At 37.6% G+C, this 25574-nt stretch overlaps 2 protein-coding genes across 4 annotated transcripts; one reads left to right on the top strand and one right to left on the bottom strand.

Moving 5' to 3' along the window:
* Positions 1 to 1805: 1805 nt before the first annotated feature.
* Positions 1806 to 23895, top strand: LOC117238858 (proteoglycan 4). 3 transcript variants are annotated; one of them, XM_033504071.1, is made up of 11 exons: positions 1955 to 2091; positions 12242 to 12398; positions 13163 to 13292; positions 13354 to 13471; positions 16604 to 16685; positions 19053 to 19101; positions 19349 to 19433; positions 19523 to 19616; positions 19883 to 20871; positions 21397 to 21603; positions 21799 to 23895. In XM_033504071.1, exons 2-11 carry the CDS (start codon positions 12275 to 12277, stop codon positions 21931 to 21933), a joined length of 2013 nt encoding a protein of 670 aa, XP_033359962.1. In that variant the 5' UTR covers positions 1955 to 2091; positions 12242 to 12274; the 3' UTR covers positions 21934 to 23895. The 3 variants fall into 3 exon arrangements, with proteins under 3 accessions (XP_033359964.1, XP_033359962.1, XP_033359963.1); XM_033504072.1 differs by lacking the exon at positions 1955 to 2091 and adding an exon at positions 4096 to 4226; XM_033504073.1 differs by lacking the exons at positions 12242 to 12398; positions 13163 to 13292; positions 13354 to 13471 and having other exon boundaries at positions 1806 to 2091.
* LOC117238859 (tctex1 domain-containing protein 2-like) lies at positions 23653 to 25572 on the bottom strand. The gene is made up of 4 exons (XM_033504074.1): positions 25247 to 25572; positions 24612 to 24745; positions 24373 to 24506; positions 23653 to 24083 (listed from the first exon to the last, which is right to left on the bottom strand). Exons 1-4 carry the CDS (start codon positions 25444 to 25446, stop codon positions 24036 to 24038), a joined length of 516 nt encoding a protein of 171 aa, XP_033359965.1. The 5' UTR covers positions 25447 to 25572; the 3' UTR covers positions 23653 to 24035.
* Positions 25573 to 25574: the final 2 nt, after the last annotated feature.

The following is a 25574-nucleotide window of genomic DNA, read 5'->3' as shown; positions in this document are numbered from 1 at the left end:
AGATACAAGATTGCTCACGTTATTATTAATATTCTTTTATAATGATTCTTTGATACGCACATATACGTATGTTTATGGTTTAGGATTGGCAATTATTAATTAACGTATAACGGGAAAAGTGTGATTACGTGGTATCCTAGTACCTTGCGTCTCCGATATAATATCAAATATTGGTTAATGAAATCCGATAATGAGACAAACTAACAAATATTAAATTAATAATAAGCAAACAGGTTTGCGATATCTCCTAAACGCAACTTCTCTTATTAAAGTGGTTAAATTAGTCGTTCGATCACTCTCGTTTCATTGTTCGATCTTTGGTTATCGATTGAAATAACAACCGTTCTGTCAAAGCAAAGCTACGATTAATCGACTCTCTCTTTCCAACGGATTAAAAAATTGTTCTGTTCGCGTTCTCACGTGCTTGTTAAATTCTCCGATAAAACGAAAACTGTAGTTAAACATCTCAAAATGATTATTTCACTTATAAATTAGTCTAGTATACGGTAGCAAGTAGAAAAATTATATCTAGCAAAGGATTAATTGGATATCGCGCCGATATCGTTATGAAATATTCAATCGTAAGCTAATTCTCCCTGTTACACGTATATACGTATAAAAGCGGTATCGGTTGCGTTTCTCGTACTACGTTATTACCATAAATAACGATTCTTAAGGTAGACGTGGATACTAGGGACTGCGCGGCACCGTGGGCGAAAGAAAAAAAATACATACGCAGAGCACAGACAGGAACGTATTCCGTCGAAGAAAACACATTGCTACACGAACAATTTTTCTATACACGTAATAACATATAATTATAACTAAAAGTCACGAATGCTACGCCTATAAAAATTTTTAACGAAATTTTTCATCTTCATTTACATTATATGGCAGTTTCCAACAAATTCAAATTCTAACATTTTGAAATAAACGGTCACCTACGCTCAAACGCTGTTGGAATTATTTAAACGAGATATAGAAGATAGAGAAGATTCGTGGCTAAATGAAAAGAAATCTTTCTTATAAAACCTTATTTTAGTTATTATTACGTTTCATAACTATTTAATAACTATTAAAAACTTATAAAACCTTTCTTATATTACGGTACATTAGGTTAAAATAAACAAGTATTTTACCAAAGAATTACAACGCTAAAATAAAGCTTGATGTTTTACTTTATTTATCGATGACATCATCGCCGTAAGAGCCAACAAGCTAAATCTATTTCCTATAATTTTCACGAAGCTAATAAACAATTACGATGCACTCTTAAACGACGCATTTAAATAACACATTCGTTTAATAATTAATGCTTGTAGTAGATACTTTACAAAGACGCTAGAATTTGCCCGTCCCTGTGCGTAGGAGTAGTGGGACTCGCGCGAACCTACCAGACCAGACAAACAACGCTCGCGCCTGATTTCGACAAAATAATTTGTACCACTTTTCAGCCACTTTTCAGCCACTTTTCAGCCACTTTTCAGCCACTTTTCAGCCACTATGCGCTGTTTGAACGCTTACCATATTTTTAGTTACTTTTATGAAATATGTAAAACGAAGGTAATTATCAGACGAAAATTTTGTAAGAAAAGTTTCTTACCGATTTATATTTATACCTATTCGCATATTACATTTCCATATCACGTATATTTTATTTGCATATTTTGATATATTTGATATATAAAATACATCAACAAATCTATTTAAAACTTCATTGGCATAGAGTCAGCGATCAGTGGAGGAAAAGTGGTGTCGGTGAATCGAAGAAAAGGGTTTTACACCGTCGCGTATTCGCTACTTTGAAATTGACGCGGTCAGCGAATCGAGCATCCGACTTGGAGAAGCTCGGTGCGCATGCGCGTACGCTAGTCCTGCGCCGCAATGCGCACTCGCGAGCAAAACGCAAAGTGGATCGAGTCAGTACTGGACAGGCTACCACTGTGTGGTGTCACGTGTGTCGTCTCGAGAGAATTACTCGACGATCGATCCATTCGACGCGCGAAATTTCCCGACGAAACGAAAAACGAACAACCGAACGGTGAAACGGTCGCATTTTATTACAAATATCGGATTACCCTTTCTCGCGAGGTAAGTGTGTATAAGTATGTATTCGGCTGGAGTTCAAATCCGGACGTATTTCGAGCTGTGACACTCGCGTTTCACGCTTTTCACACTTTTGATACGTTCGAAGAAGGTCGAAGCGTAACGTATAGAATTACACTCGTATCCGTACATAATGCGTGTATATATATACACATATATCGTATATGTATCAATTAGGTACGAAGATAATCATACTCTTTGTACTGGCAAAATAAGTGCCGCCTTACGGTAATAACGTTTGCATACAATAACGAACGCGTTGCGCTCGCTTCGCGCTGAATTATTCAATCTATCTCGATATTTCATACTTTGTCGGCGCGTTATCGGCCTATGCGTTATTAAATGCGCCATCGGAGCTCGAAACGAATTTATCCTTGGCAAGTTGTAATTTTAAGGGAAACAAAAAAAAAAAAAAAAAAAAAAGAAAAAGTTTTTCCCCGTTTTCCCGGTTTTATTAGGATATATAAAGGACGTTTCTACGATCTTGGTAGAACTCGTTCTCGCTAGATTCGTTCAAGCATAGAAAGTCTGAAATAATTAAGCTTTACTTTTACCAACACCGTTCACGACGTTAAACGACGATTACGCGTCTACGTAGAAAACGATGCGAACGTAGAAAATGAAAACATAAGGACCGTATGTACACGTTGGCACTGGCATCGCCTTTCAGCGTATATTTCTGATTCGCGATTAACGGACTCGCGACCGATCGGCAAGAAGCGTCTTAAACGCGACGTCCAAGAGCACGGCGGCCAAGGAAACGTATACCATGAGTCACGGTTGCAAAATAGACGCGACGCATCTCTGACGTGCGAAATTCGCGGCATTCCCTTTTGTGTTTGGCCGCGTTTAAAGGGGACGAATGAAATTCAAATGGACGTTTTTCGTTCATCGCGTCAAACGGACGTTCTCGAAACATCTGCCCACGAGTAAACGTGAAACGCGCTAACCATCGACGTGCACGCCAGGCATAACGACGCTCACTGTTCGAGTTCAAGCCTCTCAAAGGCCTCGAGAGTTTTTCCACGCGACGAGATTAATTGCCGCACACCAACCCCGGAATATCGGCCGCTGCATTATGTCAATGTAAATATTAGGACCGGTGGTACGTCGAATATACGTACGCGTGCCGATACATTTATCCACAACATATTTACTTCGGATACTTTTAAAAATCGTACCGGTTATTTTCTCGAGCATCACCGACCTATACATGCATCCTGTGTACGTTTAGTTTCTATTCGATTCCTTCGATTCGAAAATCCTTTCGCAAATAGCTTCGCAAATGAATGACTATCGGCCTTTCTTAATCGTAAATCACAAGTATTTTCGTACTCTTTGGCAGGTTTACAACGTTGACGCGTAATTTTTGAAGTATTTACGAGAGTAACGATGCTAAAACTACAGTCACCGTACTAACAAAGATCTTGCCAAAGTGCAAGATTCGAGAAAGGCGATAATTACCGAATCAGTGTGAGACACGAAAAGATCTCACTGTCGTATCGAGTAACTGAAATTACTTTATTTTAAAAAATGTACAGTTCGATCGCGAAAGCGTAGAATCCTCTTTGGCAGGCTGACTCCGAGATAACATTAGCTACAACTAGCTTATTTGTTAAAACGAGTTTCGGATATTTGTTTCTCCAATTATTGCTATTATCGTTGAAAACGTGTAAGCTGCTTGGACGATGTTTTCGCGATCGATAGCGACTCGTTCATTGAAATACAAACGTAATTTTATCGCCAAAGTAACAATTCTGGCGAGGTAGAGGTTTCAAGATCGCTTTCACTTCTGTAGCCGGTATCCGGCTGGAACAGCGCTATCCACATTAACGTGTCGAAGCTAATCCGATCTTCCAACGATCGCCATCGATAGCAGGATTTTACGTAACAACGTTTTTCCGATTAGAAGCTGTCGCCGTTATTGTTCGCCTGAGAATTAAGGTTCGCTTCGCCAAGGCGCGTGATATTTCACGGGAAATTGTTAATTATAGGCATGCTCGCGTTTACTACGCGTTGTTCGCGGCGCACGTAACCCAGTAAGCAGATGATCGTTCTCGATGGATGGGCGGAAGGTCGACTCCCACTTTTCGTCTTCGTGGATCTTTCATCCATGTAAGGTGTGTTTCAAGGACCGAGCGTTCAGCTCGCGCATACGCTTTCATATTCGTTAATATGACTCGACCGATGTTTTCATTTTTCGTTGATCGTTGTCGTAAATTCGCACCTAAAGAATAAAATCTCTCTATTTTCCTCTTCTTTTTTTCGATGGGTTTTTTACGTCTCTACTAGACCGAAAACTGCGGAAAACTACTCTCATTCGTAGATAACGCGCGTTTCAGAAAACGTGGTTCGCGTTCCAGCTTTTGTAGCATTCAACGGTAAAAAGTTGGAAACATTCTCGTCGTGTTCTTCGCACCGTCGTACGATCGATACCCACTCGACGAACCGTTTTACGTAAGTGAAACAGTGGACAGACGCGAGCAAAAACGGTAATTAACCTGTTCTTCTTTGTGTCGATCGATGCGAGGTCGAGCTGAATCCAGATGTCGCGATATTAATTTTCCATCGATAAATTGCTATTTACATAACCGCTGAAAATCGCATTGTCACGGAATGCACGTTTCCACGCAGACATCCTTTCATTATGCGATACATTTACCCTACTTTGATACATTTCACGAGCTAACCTGTGATTTTCCGTAATTTCCTGCAATTACTTTGTAAATAGTACGCTACCGTCTCGTTAAACGCGAATATAATCGCCAATATAATCGCCAATATAAACGTAAACAGACGACGAGTAAATTCAAGAATGAAGAAATTAAAGAAGAATTCCTTTACGAATCTCCACCGATCGGGTATACAGTGATATCGATAGAAACACCTTACTACATGCTTTCTACATTTACTTTTTACCACAACCTTTGTATTTGCGATTCGTCGTTCCACGTAGAATTACACATTTTCCGTCAAATTGTCTCTTCCTCGACATCGAACAGCGGTATTTCCACGAACGAACGTTTAACGTTACTGATGTAAGACGCGATATAATAATGTAAAACGCGACATACGATAAAATTTGTTTTCCAGCGGACGCGTAAAGGGTGGACGTGCTGGTACTTGTAGCGGCGATAATATATCTAATATACGTGTAACCTGTGTGGTACGAGCGTCGACTATAGTCGACGGACGAGTCAATAAATATTCGCGGTCGCACCGAACAGGTCGACGACGACGAATGCGGTGCGAACGATACGCGATCTTTCGATCATCCGGGAAAGTACGGTGGACAAGGAAAAACCGGCGCGAACACGCATCGGTTTGTAGTTTATAAAAGTAAACTTTCGCGCCACCAGGCAACCGGTGTCGCCGCGTTGCTTCCTGAGAAAAGCACGGTCGACGGATTTTCGATTCGATAGGTCGCAGACGGATGCGATTACCTCGGATTTATCGATGGCGAAAAATATAACGTCCGCGGCCGAAACTAGCCGGATCGTCCATAAATTTCTCAGTCACCTTTCTACGATATTTTTATATTCCGTGTCGTTCGTATTCCGCTACGTTCTATTCAAAATATAATGCGATATTCGCGCGTTAATTTAACGATACAAGTGCAGATGATCGCGATCAAAGAACGTCTTTGTCGCACCGTCTTGACAGTTGCGCGAATGAAAATAGAGGAACACGCGTTCGTTTGTTCGTCTTCTTTTACATTCTCCAAATTACCCGACGTTACGACGAAAAATCTTTCGAATCTATAGTTAAAAAGAGGACGTTAAAAAATTACCTAAATTACCTAAATTCGTACGACAGAATTCCTTTTAAATAGAAACTAATTTCTACTGAAATTGGATGTATTTTTTCAATGTATCGGTCTATTATTTAGCGGAATTTTAATTACGAGCCTAGTGTGCCATCCCCTCTGCCCCTTCAGAAGAAGAATTTACCCAAGGATTATATCGCGTAGCTCTTTAATCCTCCGCGTAACGCTCCGCCCGAATTTTCGTGTTTCGGCGCTACTTTCGTTTCAGCGAGCAACGAGGCTTTTTAACCTTCTGAGAAAATCTTTATGCTTAAAATTGAAATATGCGAGTATAGATACACGTCGATAAGTACTTTTCTATTTTATCTTGAAATTTAAAAAATTGTACGATCTTATCGATAGAAAAATACGGTTACGAATGGAAATCATTTTGGCTCGTCAGCCAAGGCAGGCAACGGCATTCGGATTTTTTCTATTAAAAAAAAAAAAAAAAAAAAAAGAAAAAAACTGTAACAGAGTTGGGGATAAACTTTGATTTTCTGATAGTCGAATGTCGTTCCGAAACGTAGGATATCGGCACGACAAATACGTTGCGACTAAATAAAGATTTCGACTAAAAAAATGGTTGCGACTAAAGAATTCACACAGTGGTTTTCACTGTGGCTACACTTTTGTAAAAGTTGCTAGGTTGTATTTACGGGTAAGAGTTAAAGAAAGAACTGGCTGGATCGGATACAGAAGAAAAGAGGAAAAATAGAATGAAACTCTGAGCGCCAGTTGGCTGGACTATAGCCGCTCGCGTGATGTCAAACGTCGCTGTTAAATTTACGCTAGTCAAACTCCGCTTCCTCTCCGACTGTTTTCAACCGAAAAATTCACAAATCAAAAGGACGTTATTTAAAAATATTCCTTTCTATTTCCACACCATATGTAACTTCTTGTAAGATCAGCGATAAAATTAAACCTTTTTTACGTCGATCAAACCAACAAAATCTAATTATAATATTTTTAAATAATAATTTTACGTGTATCTTTGTTCATTTCATCAAGATTTCGGTAATTCGTTACGGTGTACGCCAACTGTTAGGTAATTCGGTCTTTGTTTTGCAAATTTTTGATTCGTCCCAACGTTCTTATTTTATATCTGTCAGTTTTTACATCAGAATTTTTCCATTACGGTAAAATTATAAATTACGCGTGTACATAGGCACCGAGATAGCCTCGAGATAGCCTCGAAATTGATCTTTTGCTAATTCTAAAAATATTCCTTCTATCGTTATTATTATTCGAACGTTCCTATTCGAACAATTTCTCAAGCAAGAAACAGCGAAACGTTTCGTCACTTTACGCGTCTTTCTTTACCGTTCGCGTAAAAGATACGCAACAGATCTATTCTATCGTCAATGGATCGATCGGTTACCTTTCGATCGTGTCTGTCCGCTGTTACGTTAGCAGCCGATCGTTTCATTGACGCGAGTAACCGCATTCTGGCGAAGGCCATCGAACGTCGACAAGAACGCGGACAAGAACATCGAGCAAACTCGATGCGAGCGAGTCATCAACGAAAATGTTGTCACTTGCCTTCGAGACTGCGATCGATGCAGCCAAGTTAAAATTAGACCAGAAAGATCGGATTATGCGAAGTTGGGTCGTACAAAGAGACAGCATAAAGCCATTATCGAGCGATTATCGTCGTTGAAGGCTAAGCTAGAAATTTCGAACGATAAACCTTTACGCAGACGGCGTACTTTGTACTTTGAATTTTTGTACAACAGTTCCGAAACAGCTTACAAAAGTATTCCAACGTTTCCCATAGAAAACTTTTATGTATATACATATATATATATATATATATATTGTATGTATAAACGTATACTGTAAAAGATTTTCAAACCAAGCTTTTAGACAAAGAGCAATGAATACACAGTACATACAGCTATACACAGGTATTATTACGTTTAAAAAAAAATTACGTCTATCGTGGAGTTATCGTTTATTTTCAAATCGTTTCCATTTATTCGTTTTCAAGTCGTTCGTTTTCGCGCGTTTGCAACATTTAGATCAGGCCATTTAACTGTTTCAGACCCATTAGTTACACGTTACGTATCGTTTTGACTACATCGTATCAACCTTTTACACTGTGATATTCGATTTTAATCCATTTGCTGTTATAATTTGTCCCTATTTTTATCGTAGAGATCGACAGGTACATAACGTATTAGCAACATTAAGAATACGAGAAAAGTCGAACGTTGGTAAAGTTTGTAAAAACAAACTTTGCGATATCGAAACTACCCGAGATTACTCGAAACGTAGCGTATTTTGTCGACTCGTCTTCAATTACGATCACCTATTTTTCTTATTACTTCGTTCTGAACGATACGGTACGATACGATGCGAAGAACGTTCTCGACAACGATAAAAGTCGACGCAACCAGCAACGACGATTTAATCTGGTTTTGTACTTGGCATTTGTAAAGTCGAGAGTCTGTAACGGCGAAATCGTTAAAATCGTGCAGCCATCTGTACAACCAGCTGTATAATTACACGTGTTTTATATTCGCTTAAACAAAGCACGCCCTTATTTATCAAATCGTTTCACGCGAAATACCAGCTTTCTCAAAATCATAAAATCATTTTATTCGCAATGTCGCAAATACGAATACAAATTTATTTACGATTTACGTTCATTTGACTAATTACATAATTAAAGCATAATTAAAGGGGATAGCTTGCTTTGCAAGTTACGATACTCGATACTCCAAATTAGACCTAGCAGAATAAAAAGAATAAATCTTTCATTCGTGTAATTGGTCAAAATACGATATACGATATACCATACTATATGCTTTTTCACAGTTTGATATTAAACCAGCTTTTTTTTTTTTTGTAAAATCCAAACTTTCCAATCGTACGCTCCAATAAATATAGTAATTAATCTTCTAACGCATAATTGTTAGATCAAAGTGGAATATAATAGATTTTTCTTCGCGCAGCTTCCACGCTGAACTTGTACGTTAACGCTGTATAATAACGTGCATGTAGTTGTATAATTTTCAGCGAAACTACAACAATAAGAATTTTCGATTATACGCGTGGATTTATCTTCGAACCGATTACTCGATCACATCGAAACGAAAGACCGTTATTTAAATTTTACAGAAATTTAGAAACTTAAAAACGAGAAGGAGAGAGAGAGAGTATATCATTCGCAAGATAAAAATAAATACTACTTTGAATGTGCGAATCGGTGTGAACGAGAGAATTAAAAATCCATTGAGATAAGCTAGATCGTTGGAAGCTAATAAGAATGAACGGTCTATGACGCGATAATAAAAAAAATCTGCGAGTTTAATCACGGGCTAGCCTAAGCGAAAAACGTTTTATCCGTCAGACTGGTTAGAGGGATACAAATTCTAGAAACTGTCGAGGTTCGCGTTTCAAGGTTTCAGCGCGGGGATCATACGAGCGTGTCTCTCCTCTACGGACAATTCTTGGAAGAACTCCTTGGCCCCTTTGCCTCATTCGCATCGATGTCTCCGCCGGAATAAAACAACCGACCGTTTGGCGCTTCCCGTGGAAATACTTTTGCCGCTTACTATGGCGTCCCAGACGTGCTTTAAATAGAACCGTTTCACTTAAATGGAACAATTTAACAGGAAGTTTGTTGCAGTATCTTTTCGATCGGTAAGCGGTCTGCGAGCTACACAAAGTTACAAAGAAAAAATTAAAGCCGGAATATAGTAAGAGTAAGAGTAAAAGTCTTATGCTTATCCGTACTTGTACGACGTTCGTTGATATAATTCACGCGGAATTCATACAGATGCGCATCTCGATCTGCGTTCGATATATTATTCTTACGACTCTGTAATCGAGTATCTGTCTTACATAATATTGCAAACTCTGCTTTCTCGTACGACGATTGTATTTACTCCAACGTACGCGAAAATTACAAACTTTTCTAGAAGATGTGTTTTACAGAAACTGTTTGTAACAGAAGATGTTGGGAAATGAAATATTCGCAGGACAGTGGTAAAAATATTACGCGCATTTATTACGTAGTTGATATTGGATGAATATTTTTACGCGTTATCGCGATTAAGATACGATTACGAATCTGACGAAATCTTTCGACAATTATCGATAATAGAAATTCATTTTTCTGGAGTATAGTAAGGAGGTATAGTAAGGAAACATATTCGTCGTTTAATCGATTCATGCTTACGCGCGACATCAAGCACGAAAGGGTTGATCGTCTTCCTGAAACTCAAATACGATATAGCAACGTATACCTTAGAAACGTAATATCAATGAGCAATAACTATTTATACGAGTTATTAAAATCTCGACTTTGCCTTTCATCGCGCGAACGTATTGCTCGTCCGATCGAAACTAAGTATCACGGATCAAGCCACACTACGATCGTTATACCTCTTTTAATAGCGCGTTACAAAACTAGTTTTCGAAACTGCGTGCTCGACAGGCGTACACATAAGTACGCGTACGACCGAGTCGAGCATCGGAACGGTATAAGAACGGTCGAAACAGAAATAAATCTTCGTTTGCAGGTTTGTATCGCGAACGCCGGCCATTACGCGCGCCCACTTAATTCAAAATGCCACTGCTCTAACCTAGCTCGCAGCTGGATTTAACGTTAAACCGGCTTCAGGTGTTCAGGTGAACCGCGAAAGTTGCAGCGCCTCCACCGATCCAGTTCTCCATCTATTCGAATCTCCCATATTTATAAACGTTCAGCCTCTATAAATAGAAGTACTGTGGCGTTGGACGCGCGGAGGAGTACCAATAACAGGATTTCAGCGTTCGTTTCAGCGTTCGTTTCAGCGTTCGTTTCAGCGTTCGATCGTGGTCCGGCTATCAGAAGGAAACGGACCTTTGCTATAGCAGACCTTACCTTTTCAAATTTACTCGTAGTCACGACCCGTCACCAAGTATGCACAGTTTTAGGTTGCACAAGCTGATCGACGGTAGAAGCGACAGATCGAACAGGTCCTATGGCTTGGATTACCTTTCTGGCAAACTATACCGATAATACTTACTAATAAATACTCGCGTAATTAAACGCGTATTAAATTTATCACGATCCGATTTCGAACAGTCGCAGCTCCTGGTTCTCGCGAAACATCATCGGCCAATTATCAACGGGTCGCATACAGCTTACGTAAGCTTCCAAGCTTCCGGGCTGAACGAGATTTTATCAGGGCTGCACTTATTTTCGTATCGCGTCACGTACCGTTTAATTGACGCAACGATCTTCGTTGGAAATAGTAATCTTACGGACGATCGTTCGCCTCGCTGTTCCTAGAAAATACACTCTCTTCGAATATACGAAGAAATACACTCCTGTCACATTCTATTAATCCTGTCGATTAATCAAAGGTCAAAGAAAATTAATTAAATACCGTTTGTATACTAAAGAGACGTTTAGGTATCGAAGAATCTAAAAGCCGCTGTCGCCTTTATCTATTCGTTTACACCGTTATATATGACTAAACCGCATTTTACGCGTGTTACGATCAGCGGTATTAGAAGCACGCCAAGAGCCAGCGAGAAGAGCAATTTGTCTTATAATTAGAAAAATGAAATATCATTCGATTGGAATTACCAAGATATTCTTGTTCTCGCTGATCGAGACGTCCTTTTAATAATCGACGATCGTGACACACGAGAAGCTATATCAAATCAAAGTCGTATAACATCGAGATGATTATGATTATAATAATCAGATTTTCTCGGAATATTTTGCCTTTTTTTAAACGTAACGTGTAACATTTCACCTTGTAATTCGAAATAGCATCGAGCGCGAAGTGAAAAAACTATCGAGGTCGAGTAATTTAAGCGATTCATCCGGCATATCCATCGATACGTTCATCGTCTCATCGTTCTAACTTTTCGTACTGACTTTTGCATTATTATCGTAATTATAGCATAACTATATCGTTAGACAGGAACCTATTGTAATTTTACCATACGAAAGATCAAAGTTCTACCGGATTTCGAGTAATCCGATCGGCGATCTGTCGATACGATACGTTTGTAAAATTAAACAAAAATGAATAAAAATAATAAAATAAATGATAAAATCACTATCACTCCAATTACATGCTAATAGCGTAGTGTCAGTGGCAGAGATCAGAGCGACAACCAGTGCCCGTAATGCACGCGATTTACGATCTCCTTCGATATAATTTTCTCTTTAGCTTGTAATATTTTTAACTTCACCGTAATTCTCGCTTCCTCCTTTCGTTTTTCTTCTCCTTTTCTCCTTTTCTTCTTTTCTTGTCTCTCTCTCTCTCTCTCTCTCTCTCCTTTCTTCTTCTTTTTTTCATTTCTGTTTACATCGTTGTTCAGATCTCGTGAGGCAGGGAACTTGAGAAGAACGCAATGTCAGCTGCAGTGAGGGAGAGAACAACAACGCACACCAGCAGAAAGATAGTGAGTCATGGCAGTCCTATATCGGGCCACAGTCAGTCGACAACCACGGCCAACAGCCTCGAAAACAACTTAGGTAAACCTTTAATCGTAATCCTATCCTTGAATCGTTCTTTTCCCACCTGCTCTCTTTACGCATCTCTCTTATGATTTCGTGAATTTCGATCATTTCATATCGCACTGCCGCAACACTGCTTGGATCGCAAAAAAGGATTCTTTTTATCACCGTAAGAAAAACTGATTGCACATTTTTCTTCGTTTTTAAATTAATTAACAACTTTTGGAAAACAAATGTATTATTATTAATTATTAGCGAATGCACGTTACTACTATTTATTGACTATTAATCGACAATATGACAAGATACCTTTAATCTAAAAACTATCATCTCCCGAAATCCATTATTTTTTATTTAAACGATAATCTATGTCTCTCAATGGCTCTCACATATATTACTATTCTCATCTTAAATTATATACTGTGTATCTTGATGTCGCATAATTTTTAAGCGATTCTACAACTTGCACACCACTACTGCAATGATATCAACGGCAAAAATAGCTTTGCTCGTTCAGAACGATAAACATCTATTTGCGTCGAAAAGCTCCATTCATCGAACCATGAATAAAATTTGTCACGATTGAATATATCGAAATCACGTGATATGCTACAATACTTTCGCTTATGATAAGATATACGTCGTTCGCGCCAAAATTCTACGTTACTTCGTATTATCAAAATTAGGTTAACCGTAATTATTCGACCGTGTATTCGTTTACAACGATAAGCATTCGTTATTGCAAATAGAAAAGCGGCGGAACACACATTTCATGGTTTCAGACGCTCTTCTCGAGGACTTGCAAACAAGTGTCTCAAGAAGTGCCACCCCGAGCCGAGGCGGCAGGGCACTTTCGCCTCAAGTAGAGTATCGCGTAGCTGCAAATCCCACCAAGGTGGTTTCCGAAGGCAGGTAAGTAAACCTAAACAGTGTTCGAATCTGTTTCTCGACTGAAAGTTCGACTTATCCTTAGAGCCATCTCGCCCACTAGAACCATGACCACCACCACCGAAAAATATATAAGCACTGGGCCGAGTGGTGCGCCCAGTGGTATACCTGATTTGAACTTGATCGATTCGGAATTGCAAAATGTAAGTTACATATATATATTCATATATTCATATATTCATATATTCATATATTCATATATTCATATATTCATATATTCATATATACTTATATTCATATATACTTATTCGTCTCATTAATTTTATTTATTTTTGTATGCATATATTTGTATCGAAAATAAAAATATTTCCATCTTAACGAACATTTCTTTTCATTAACTCGGATATTTTGATAATCCGTGAACCGTATCTCTGTTTGTTGCTCCACTAGCTAATAATGTGCGATAGTAATGACAAATTACTAGATAAAAGCTGTAATCCTTCGAAGTAACGCGTTTTTCGGATAATCCTTATAAATTACCTTTATACGATTACCTTCAAGAAGAATAGAAACTTTTGAATAAACTTTCGCTCGTTAACGAATTTCTCTACCGAAAAGGAAAAAAGAACTTACGAATAAAAAACAAACGATAAAAGAGATGTCGCAACGTGTAGTTTCGATCTTTCCGACACTTACGCAACCCTTTGAACATTCGAATTTTTGCCAAATCAACATTTATTATGCAATTATCGACATATATATGTTACGAAATTGCCAAGACGCTTCGTGTTGCATAACGTTGCTATGAATGAAAAGAAGGAGATTACTTACAAGTGCAAGTTAAATCGCATATACCCAAAGCTTAAATCAACTCGCATCGTTTCGTTTGCTTTTACTCGAAAGAAGCACGGTTTCGTAAACGTGTAACTATCGTGGTTTTAGTTTCTCTTTTTTTCATATTCTTTTGTTAAAACTTGCCGATTCCAATTACACGTATGTATATCAAAGAGATTCTATCGCTCGAAATTTGCCTCGGGATACGTCGTTTGCGTGGCTCTATGTCTACGTACAGCACTTGGTATAGAGGCTTATAACGTATTAAAATGATCGTAGCAAGTAGTGAGATCAGTCTTATACATGAAAGAACCGTAATCTCGTATACGATTTTACTTTGAGTACACTCTGAAACTGCTTACAGTTAGATCACCTTATATTTCAAACGTAATATCAAACGAACGAATCATTGTACAAACTATTTTTCAATAGCTGGTTCGTGTAATTATTTCTTTTAAATAACAATTTCTTCTTCGATATCGCTATTTAATTGCGCTTGATCCATCAACATGAACAATCTACCGAACGTTATTGCAAGTTATTGCAAATAATCGATCGATTTTCTGATGTTTCCCGAGTCGAGTCCGGCAGTTGTTTTCCTCGTCTTCGAAGTATTCGGCTCAGGATCCCGAAAATTCCTCGACGCGTAAATATATACGGCTACCCTTCGTTTCAGGATCCGAAATGTAATTTTTCTGTCAGCTTGTAGTTAAGCTCGTCCTGAAAAAACTCGGTTACCCGCACACCCCTCGTTTTAACGACAATCGTTTCTTCTTTCCCTCTATGAGAATATCGACGAAGATCGACGATAAGTCGATGAAACAAAGCCAAATATTCGCCGAATTCCTGACAGTGTTTGTTCAGTTTGTACGATAAATTTCAGCGATTTTAAACGTGACATCGTTCTTTTAACTGTGCTTTTAAACGTGCCAATTATTTTTAATATTATCATGTTCGACGATATTTTCGTATGATAATTTTTATTTTGATGACTTTGGTTTCTCGAAGCTTTTCGATGAAATTCCAAACGTTCTTTCGTATTATACGCGATAATATAATCACCGAGATATTCTCGAATTGGTCATTTTGGACAATGATATTTCGACTCTGTGTTAGAGATTCTCTGAAAAAATGTGAAAAGCCTTGCCCTCGATCGAAACTAAAGAGATATCGAGACACAAAGAATTGGAAAAACGAAGCAAAACTAATGAAAAGGCAGGCGAAATATTTCATTCATAACGTTATACTATAAAGAACGTTGCATCGCGAGATGCTTCGTCCATACGTACGCGAAAGGAGTCGAAGAAAAGATCTTACTCCTGAAAGGTAATATAAAATATCTAGAAAACCGATCGATCATCGATGCAATTACGTTGGCAAGAACCAACTTGTAAATTCCACTCGACTCACAATAGCCACATGACCACACACGATAGCATCTGTGATCAAGAAATAAGACGGTTCGTTTCTTACGGAATGCGGTATCATAAATCTGACATCTTACGAGATACATCATACGTTAAAAGAGCATGAAAAAATGGAAAATTACTGTTACGCGTACACGGGACTCTAGAGTAATCGCGGTATTTCCTGGCTGGTCAGTTCGTAATCTAACGTACAATGAAAATGTAGATTGGTTACACGTGCAATTTATCGCGCGCATCTTACACGTTCGCCGGATGAACTTTCAGCCGTCGGTACGTCGGTCCTTAAGGTACGTACAAACACCTCCTATTCTCATTTGCATAGGAAATAACAGCTTGAACCGTGAGAGACGCGAAATCTATGACAATTTATTGGCGTAGAATTTACACGTTCTAACTTACTTTTAATTGGACATTGACATATACATATACAGATGCATAGAACGGCCGCGCTAATAAGAAATTTTGCATTTACAAGCGGTATACGGAACATACAAATGCATTATTCTACATATATATATATTATTATTAAGCGTTAAACGCAATCATATTATATATTATAATTATCAAGTTAAGTTGCCAGTGTTCTTAATTAAAGGAATTGACGAAATGTGAATTTAAAAATGTGGATTTTTATCGAAATATAAATACTACGATATACAATAGATATACATATTTACTTTCGACATATCGCTTTAATTACAGTCATCTATGTATCGACAGGGTAATAAAGAGAACGAGCCGGTACTTAAAGGGCTTATAACAGTCATCGAGAGAAGCGAGAAACGTCTATCAACACGGCATTATCGCCAAGACAATCCTTTCGATTTACCTACGCGTAATCGTTTCGTAGACGGACCTGTTTTCTTTTTTTTCTCCCCCTGTAGATTATGCATATATTCACGCGTTACAAATCGGTAGTTGCAACTTTTTATCTTAAATAACCTAAATTTTAATTCATCTACTTATTTTTTTATCTGTCAAGTCACGTCAAATCATGTTTTCCCAATCGATATGGAGAAAAAGCATCGAACGTATGCGAACGATATTTCAAGTAAGACGATGATTCTGTTTTAGGTACAGCCTGGTCAAAGCAAAACGATCGCTTATAAACAGGTGTCGTATCAATATAACAAAAGTGTGGATGGAAAACCAATTGGTAAGTTTACGCCAACACCTATGCCCGTGCCTACCATATGCTTCTTTATAGTTAGCTTCAGACTCTATACAACGAGTTTTTTATATAAATAAATTACACAAAAGCATTTTGAAATTGGCGACAAATGTTCATTGAAACATGTGTATCAAGTGTATTGAAATAAAAAATTAATCGTTTAGTTTTCTAACAAGATCGATTTTAACGATTTTAACGAACGAAAAGGGAAGAAACGGCGATATACGAGAGAGAATCGTAAGAGGAAATGAGATTTTGGTAAAAAGCAGGACGTTTGTGACGGAACGTCCGATATACCGCTACGAACCCTCGGGCGGTGTTCGCGAGGAATCGCGCGCAAGCGCTGCCGCGTTTTAAACGATCACATAGAAGGAAGGGGAGAGCTGGTCACTCGTGTCGCTCCTTTTAAGGAGCGGAACGGCCTTGCAGGTATACGGTTAATTAACAATGAGAACGACAAAACGAGAGAAGTTGGTTCCTTGCCGCGAGATACTCGCCTAGCACCTCCTTTTCACTGATCCAACTCCGTCTCTATCCGCCGTTAAATACCGCAACTCCAACACGGAAAATTAAATGCCTCTGTAAACAGGATTAAATGATAGTAAAATAAACGTAATACCGTTACCGCTATATTGTTAATAACAGGTTATAAGATACCAAGATTATAATTTCGTTATGTCTATTATTAAAGCACGTTATGTCTAAACAATGTTAATCGTCTTGAACGATCTGCCAAATACGATTCGAAATAAGGAAATGAATATATGCGGTATAATAAACCAAGCAGAAGCGAATGCAAGATTATATCATTCGTATCATTTTGTGTTAGTCGTCCGTATTGTCTGCATCGAATAAAAAAAGAAGGGAAAGACAAATAAGCTAAAAGGTGGTGGAAAAGGCTAATTTTTCGAATTTTTCGAATGTTTTGTCTATTTGTTTGTCCGTTTATATTCGCATCGAGTAAGAACTACGTAAACTTGCCGAACGGATATTGACGGAGCCTTGCTCCGTCGAACAGCTTAGCTTTCGAACAGGAAAGAAAGTAGGATATATTTCATTTCGATCCGTTTGCCAAAAGTTTCGAAATATCCTTCTGTAAATCGAGTACTGTAAATCGAGTATACGAAATTTACTGCTTACTAATATTTAACTTATTTTATCGTTGATCGAGAGGTAGGCCGTTTTCATACGCGTTTTAAGCAAGTATACCAGCAAGGACGAACGTATAGCAAAAACGAAACACACGAGGTCAGAAACCGTTGACATAAAGTATAGACGATTGGATAATTTTAAGGACGAATATCTTCCATGAAACGTTGCTTCTTTTACATTTATGCATTATGCAAAAGAGAACACAGCGTTGCGAATTTGCTGAAATCCCGAGGTTCCGGTATGCCGTAATCGTAGACTACGCTATTATACGGAGAAGATTTCCGCGCTACCTGTCTCTCTATATGGAAGTGACGTTGCGATCAGAGCGTGCGTTCTTTGCGGTAACGCACGATACACAAGCGTAACCATATTAGGATCGCGTATAACAGAAGATTGACCCGATTTCTCCCTTGTCCCTCTGCTGCACTTCGCACAGGGAGGAGATAAAAGGCCAAAGAGGAAATACGAAAACTCTGATTCAAGTCGACGAATCAGCGTCATTGAGGAGCCATTGGATAACAAGGGCGTATGACATTGTCGTTAAGTTAGCATGGAAACTTCATGGAAACGAAAGTGTTCGAGTAATCTCGAATACTCGTTCGAATAATCGAAAGAGCAATAATAAGCAATAATAAGAGAAATTGGAAGATTATAATGGAAACGAGGCGAGAATTTTAGAACTTTGATATTTTAGAATCGAACAGATAGATTTTCCAATCTACCGACATAATCCTTCCTTTTCCTTTTCCTTTTCCTTTTTCGCTCTATCAAATAAAGCTCTATTAAAAGCTGTCGAAAATGAACGTTTACATTAGAAAATCTTGATTTTTAAGTTAAAGAACGAAAGAGTCGAAAGATTAAGTGGCAAGTTATATTACATTTAAAACGCGTAAAGCTAGAAACGAACTCGTTCTCGCTCGAAATCCGGATTTAGATATATCAGGCAACTAAACGGGACAAGTTTCGATAAAGTGATTTTTGAATTGACGAATAAAACGAACGTGAAATTTACAAGAGCATATTGATATTTTATTTGCCGTTATACATGTATATTAAGTATATCAAGTATATTATACATGTATATAGTAATATAACATTATTACCTATTTTGACATAAAACGGAACAAGGTCATAGATATTCCTATTACGTAAAATGATGTAATATCGAGAAATCCGTTAAATTTCTTTTTCATATTACAGACTCGTGGGTAGCAGACAACGCATTAACCAACACCAGTTCGGCTTTGATGTACGTACTATCCTGTTTCAAAGCGAGAGCAAACTAGCAAAATAGCAAACTAGCGAAATAGCGAAATAGCGAAATAGCGAAATAGCGAAATAGCAAAATAGCAAAAAGATTTAATATATATAATACTATTTCACGGCTACTAATACCATTACCAATATACTGTAATAATTGCTGCGATAATTGCTATAATAAAGCCATGTATTTTCTAAATTATAATAGACTGTGTAATATGAGATATATTTTACAGCGATGATATCCGAGAAAGGAGTTACGAAGAAAGCACAATCCCCCGTGGCTTAGAACCGGTCGGCAAATCAGTCAACAGAGAACTAGTAAGTAGAGTTTATCTCTTTAGTTTATATTTTAAATATAATAATGTAAATATAAATATAAAAAGTATAAAAGGCTATTCGTATTGCAGGTGTATAACGATAGTTCCGTATCTCGTTCGAAGCAAACTTCGCCTTTACCAACAGGTACTCAGAGGGATGTGAAATATATTCACGAATCTTCCAGTAAGTATATCTAAACAAAGTTATCAAATTCAGCTACTGTATCGTTTCACTGGTCGAATGTCATGAAAACCACTCGCACGATGACGGCAATCAGTGATGGCAATCAATGGCGATAGAATGAATTATTGCAATAACATTTACGTATACGTGATTTTCAATACCTTTACTACCGTTGAAACGTACGTGTAATATTATTGTAAATGCAGCATTGTCTGGCTGTTACCGATAAAAACTTATTTTTACGATAAATCACGATAAATTCGTAGGCTACCAAACAGAACCAGCGCAAAACACGACGGTAACGACTACGGTGCACGCGAGTGCTGCGCAAGAATATGGAAACGTCGAGTACGTACCAGTGCCATCGCCAACAGCAGCGATACCGATCAATCTGGCACCGGGTCCGAACACCAAAGTAACCACCACCATTAAAACGTACACTTACGAGCTACCAGGACCGCCTGAAACCTATTTACCAGGTGGCAACGCGCCAGGCACCGTTGTGCTGCCAGGTGATCAAACTATCACGTACACGATACCGAAAGGAACTGGCTCCACCGACAAAACCATCGCTTATCAAACCGTGACCGAGAACGTTCCATCTAGAACACCAGCCAGATACAGCAGTCCGCCGCCTCCTGTAACAGACGTGACAAAGAAATCTACCACGATCCATCAAGAGTCAAAGTTCTATCACGAGCAACACCATGATAGTCCGGCCAACGTGCAACCAACCACCACAATCTATCATCCTGGTTCACCACCCTTGACAAATAAAACAACGATCACGCGAAATGAAAAATACTATCAGGTGGATGGAGGTTATCCAAACGGGCATACGGTTGGCGATCGACCACCGGATCATCCGGCAACCACGGTCATCTATCAGAACCAACCACCGACTATAAACGAGACTCGTACAACGATAAATCGGATCGAGGAACATTATCCTAGTCGACCACCGTCCGCCGGACGACATCCGACACCCGATAAACCGGCAACACCGGTTAATTATTATACATCACCGGCACAGCCCACTTCCCCGCCGCAGTCTACCACAACAATATACAAATATTCCAACACCACCACGTCGATACCTCCGAACAAGAATCCCGAGGACCACGAACTTTTGTTACCTAAACCGTTCCCGACCGAGGCTGTTCAGCTCTATCCATCGACCAAGCCGGCTAACAACAACGTGCAAACTCCGCCCAAGAAGTTGGAGGATCTCATGGCATCGTTTTCTGACACAGAGGTAAGCATTTCTGATTTCTTCGAGTATTTCTAGTCGCACGTAAGCGGCGAGTGTGTCTAGTCGGTGATAGGGAATCTCGTACGGTCGCTTTGCGTGCCTCTGTGTCTTATCCATGCGAATTATCGTACATTTTCACTTTACCTATGCAAAACCTTTCTATATCTATGTATCTATCGCGTGGTTTCACAACTGCACAGCACGTATTTATTCCAGTTAATCGTTTCAACGATGGATCGACATTACTTCACACTACTACCAAAACCGTACTATACTATATATTATACAGACAAATATTTATATTTATTTCACCTAATTATTGCTATAAATTTTCCAAACTTTTCAATCTCCGTTCGTACATACGTCATACATAAAACGTCCAATAGTATATTCGTTGTAATATTCAGTGGCTAAAACGGATCGCTACTTAAATTCTATCGCGTATATTTATGAAATTTAAAAATATTTAAGAAAAAGTTACTCGACTGCATACTACTAAATGGTAAACAATCTCTACTTTCTCTCTAGCGCGAGGTCCTAGAAGACATTGAAAAAAGGGAAAAGGAACAACAGAAGGAGTCGCCATCGGTGAAAAAGGAGGTTGACTTTGTACCCCATACACCGCCCAAAGTAAAAAGTAAAAATGTTGCTGGTCCTCCGGTTTATTATCCTCCCGGAGCAGCAGAATTCACTAAGAAAGAAGAGGCTAGTGCAGCTATGTCACAGTCTGGCGGTGTAAGTACAAAAAGTATTCTAATCGTTTCCAAATTGTTTCCAAAAGCAATATTTCTTACTCATCCGTTTCAAAATATTTTCTAGCTATAAATTAATTGCGAAACAACAAGTGTAAAGAATCGTCCCTTAGAGAATCCTTGCAATCGTGTATGTGTTACGTATAATATAAGATTATCAGCACTTTTTTTATTATAGGGAGGATGGCAAAAGGCTAAGGCGAAATACGAATACGAAGCGTCTGGTAAAAGTAAATCGAAATCGAGTAGCGGCAAAGCTGTCGTTCCTGTTTGTTTGCCACTTTGTTGCGCCTTGCCATGTGTAATTATGTAAATTATATCGATATTAATATCAATATCAATATCAATATCAATATCAATATTAATACGTATTAATCTTGATTAAGCGATTTATTAATCGTGTTTTGAACGATCGCGCGTCAGAATCGATCACTTGTGCCACTTGCGTAGAATAATATTTAGAGAACAACCTTAACGTAAGAAACAGTAAACGATTTTAAAAAGCTACAAAATGATTGCGAAATGATTACGAAATGATTACGAAATAAAATGCAAGCAAATATTTGTCTGCTTCTTTGTTTGTCATATATATATAACGATAAATAAATATACGATTAAAACTCGATATAATTTTAATTCAAAGTAGCAATTGTAATTGTAAGCTTTCTTAGTTACGCATAATCATACCGACGAATTATCGACATTTTAAATCTCGCTACATATTCTTACCTTAATCTCTACTTCTACTTTCTCTGTGTAATAATTTTTCCGATCAGACGTTAAAGCTACGACATCTCATTCAAATTTCTTCCTTTTCGTTCTTTTTCATTTCTACGACACTAACGTTTAAATTGCTTTATTACTTCGCGTTATTACTTCGATATTATAGAGAACGGTGAATTCTCATCCTGCTGTATACAGACTTAGTCACAGATGCGTGTTCATACTTCAGCGATCGATCTACACGTTAAAATATAATATATAAAAAATATAAAATATAAAAAACGTCTTACTAGCATTGTGTCTTACGTACCTCAGTTTCGGCGTCGATGAACGATCAAAGAAAATATTCAAAATGTCCACCGCGTATCCCGACTCTCGATACTGCCTCTCATCGACACACGCTCTACTGCACCACTTAACATCGAGTCCCGTACGATTCTATACATCGTTCACTTGCGTTCAATATACGATAGACTTTAAATGGTCCCGCAAGAATACATAATTTAGATCATCATGAACGATAAAGGATGTTCTCGCTGTAATCATCCACAACTCGAAAACGAAGGTACGTAGGGCATACACGTGTTCATAGGACGTTCTTTACTCATTTTAGTATGTAGAATCACCCTTTGAAGTACGAACATGCATTTATAATTCACCCTGTGTATTACACTGGGTTTTGTTTAGCGTAACATCATCCGCTGTATTCGTAAGAATAAAAACCTTATGTGTTTTTTTTTTCTCTCTCTCGTTCCTTATTACAAAAATACTCTTTTATACTCCTTACAAGTTCTACGTTTCATCATATGCAGTACATTATATCTATGTATAAAAATATATCATTATATAAACCACGTATTTTGCACTTTTATTAAAAATTTTATAAAATTTTGTAACATTCGAAATAGTTTCTTTCGATAATTCTTTTCTCAGGAATCGAATCAGGAATATTCATTATCTAGAATCAGATAGAGAGACTATTCATTAGTATATATCCTTTTATATCGTTGTATTATTAAAGCAATATTTTATGATTGTCCTTTCACTTTTATTACTATCTATCACGATGAACAGTTACATATTTATGCGCTTACAGAATGTTATCTGTATATGGATTTAATATGGATGAAAATATGGATGAAAATATGGATGAAAATATGAATTTAAATGCAACAAATTTCAAAAGGAATTTAGATAAAGTTGTTAAGACAAATAACGTATAAGACGATACATTTTTTTCGTAGTTTAATATAATCTTAAAGTAAATAAATATAAGTGAAAGTCATAACTATATCATTCTTTTATCGTGTTTAAAAAATTCTTGTAATAGAATAATACCGTGAATTATGGTGCTATAATAATTTTAGTAAACAAAGACATGTAAATGTTATGCGCTCTCGTTAAATTTTGAGTTTGTGTATTATTAGAATACATGGTTACAGATATGTTTAATATGTTACGAATATGTAAAAATTGTGCCATGAGACGATATATAGATGTAAAGTGTGTGTTAATAGTAGCTTCCGTTTCAATAAAATGTCTACTCCACCTATGAGATCATCTTTTATTCTTCTTCATCTTTCATTCGATTTTGTTTCCTTTGATCGTAGGATACCATAATTGGTAAACTTCGAATACTTGGTGTATCGTAATCAAAGATACGTATAATAAAGAGATGCGTACAAGCATTTCCTAATAAAAATACACCGCGTACACAGTGGCCACACAGAATATCGTATCCTGAAAAAATGTTATTATCTTTGTGCATTCGTCTCTTTGCTATCAAGTTTCTTTCGCTAATAATCGCTTTTTATCATAATCGCAAGAATTAAAAGCTATACGCGTATATTAAATAATATATATCGTATCTTTGCAAGTACGTTTATTTTAAAATTGACGTAGTCGAACGATATCCAATGTTGCAACTCAATTTGTAAACTGTTTAGTATCTCCGTTTAGTGTTCTCCGTCAAATACAGTATCGATATTAAACTAAATTAAGATACTAAAATTAACTGCGCGACTCTTACATTCAAGAAACTATCATACGCGTACGTATCTGCTTCTGCATCCCAAATACATCTTGTACCCATTTTCACCCCAGCACCATGCTGCTCGCCCAAAACCACATTTACAATATATTTGTAACGTTTGAACTTTAACTCTAGAAATAAGTACGTAACAAATTATTTGAAATTTTGAATTGGCTGATTAAACTTAGCGTATTATTTACTCGACGCCTAACTTATTTTAGAAAAGAGAATTTCACCTTTAACTTTCTCTCTAATTAAATCCGCTATATCTTTAGTCCACTGAGCTGCTTCCTGAGCATCGTAAGTTTTCGCAGAAAGCTGATCAAATAGCACATTATGTATAACTTCTTTAGCGTTTAACGGTTTAAACCTGTATCCAAATCGTTTGTTCACCTTTTATATTTTAGTTATAGTCAAAAGCGAAACGCTTTATTAAACTATCGTTATATATAAGTAGAGCTTAGCGAACTATTCGACCTACTATATTACTCGTTTTAACCATTCCTAATAATAATAAAAGTTACATTCCATGTAAAATACATTTCATACGTTATTTACAACGACAGTGGTACTAGACTGCTCTGTATATAGTTTCTATATTTACAAATGATATACTTAAGATTATGTTAGAAGTATATACTTAAAGTATAAAATCATATCTTCAAAATGAAAAAAGTATTCCCCTTGATTGTAACAACGATAACAACAACAACAACAACAGCAACAACAATAGCAACATATTAGAAATAATTGAACGAGATAAAGCTTGACGAACAAACGTCGTGTCGTTAAAAAAGAAATTCAATTAAAAACTCTCAATCCAAAGGAATAGAGTTCAACTGTAAAAAATTTCGATACGATTAATAGGTACTTCTCGTGTAACTGCGGACGTATTTGATAAACTGGTTGTTCTAACGTCACAGTTTCCGCGTCATCGAGCACCTCCACATTTAACCTCGATTTTTCGTCTTTCCGAATAATCTTTCCTTCCTCTGGAACATCTTCTTGGCATTCTTCCGCTTCTATCTCTTCCGATGCGACCGTAGCTTTACTTTCAATATTGTCCGCCATCTATTTCAATTACGTTGGAATCTAATTACAAAGAACCTTAAATATTTCTCACACTGCACTTAGGTTATGAAACCTATCGCCTCGAATCACAGTCGTATCAGAGAGGTAACGAGAATGCTCACGTTCAC

This window comes from Bombus vosnesenskii, unplaced genomic scaffold, assembly GCF_011952255.1.
Source record: "Bombus vosnesenskii isolate JDL3184/JDL3185 unplaced genomic scaffold, Bvos_JDL3184-5_v1.1 scf7180000013644, whole genome shotgun sequence".
Lineage (NCBI taxonomy): Eukaryota > Metazoa > Arthropoda > Insecta > Hymenoptera > Apidae > Bombus > Bombus vosnesenskii.
The sequence above is the reverse complement of the archived record's forward strand: the minus strand, read 5'-3'. Positions and strand labels throughout refer to the sequence as shown.

Bases quoted from the DNA above. Each gene is read 5' to 3' on its own strand.
- LOC117238859 (XM_033504074.1), bottom strand. From the start codon at position 25,446: ATGGCGGACAATATTGAAAGTAAAGCTACGGTCGCATCGGAAGAGATA. The intron at 24,746-25,246 runs GTACCTATTAAT...ATTTGGATACAG, and splicing joins CGTCCGCAGTTACACGAGAA to GTTTAAACCGTTAAACGCTA. The intron at 24,084-24,372 runs GTAAGAGTCGCG...ACATTTTTTCAG, and splicing joins CGTATGATAGTTTCTTGAAT to GATACGATATTCTGTGTGGC.
- LOC117238858 (XM_033504071.1), top strand. From the start codon at position 12,275: ATGTCAGCTGCAGTGAGGGAGAGAACAACAACGCACACCAGCAGAAAG. The intron at 19,102-19,348 runs GTACGTACTATC...TATATTTTACAG, and splicing joins AACACCAGTTCGGCTTTGAT to CGATGATATCCGAGAAAGGA. The intron at 20,872-21,396 runs GTAAGCATTTCT...CTTTCTCTCTAG, and splicing joins CATCGTTTTCTGACACAGAG to CGCGAGGTCCTAGAAGACAT.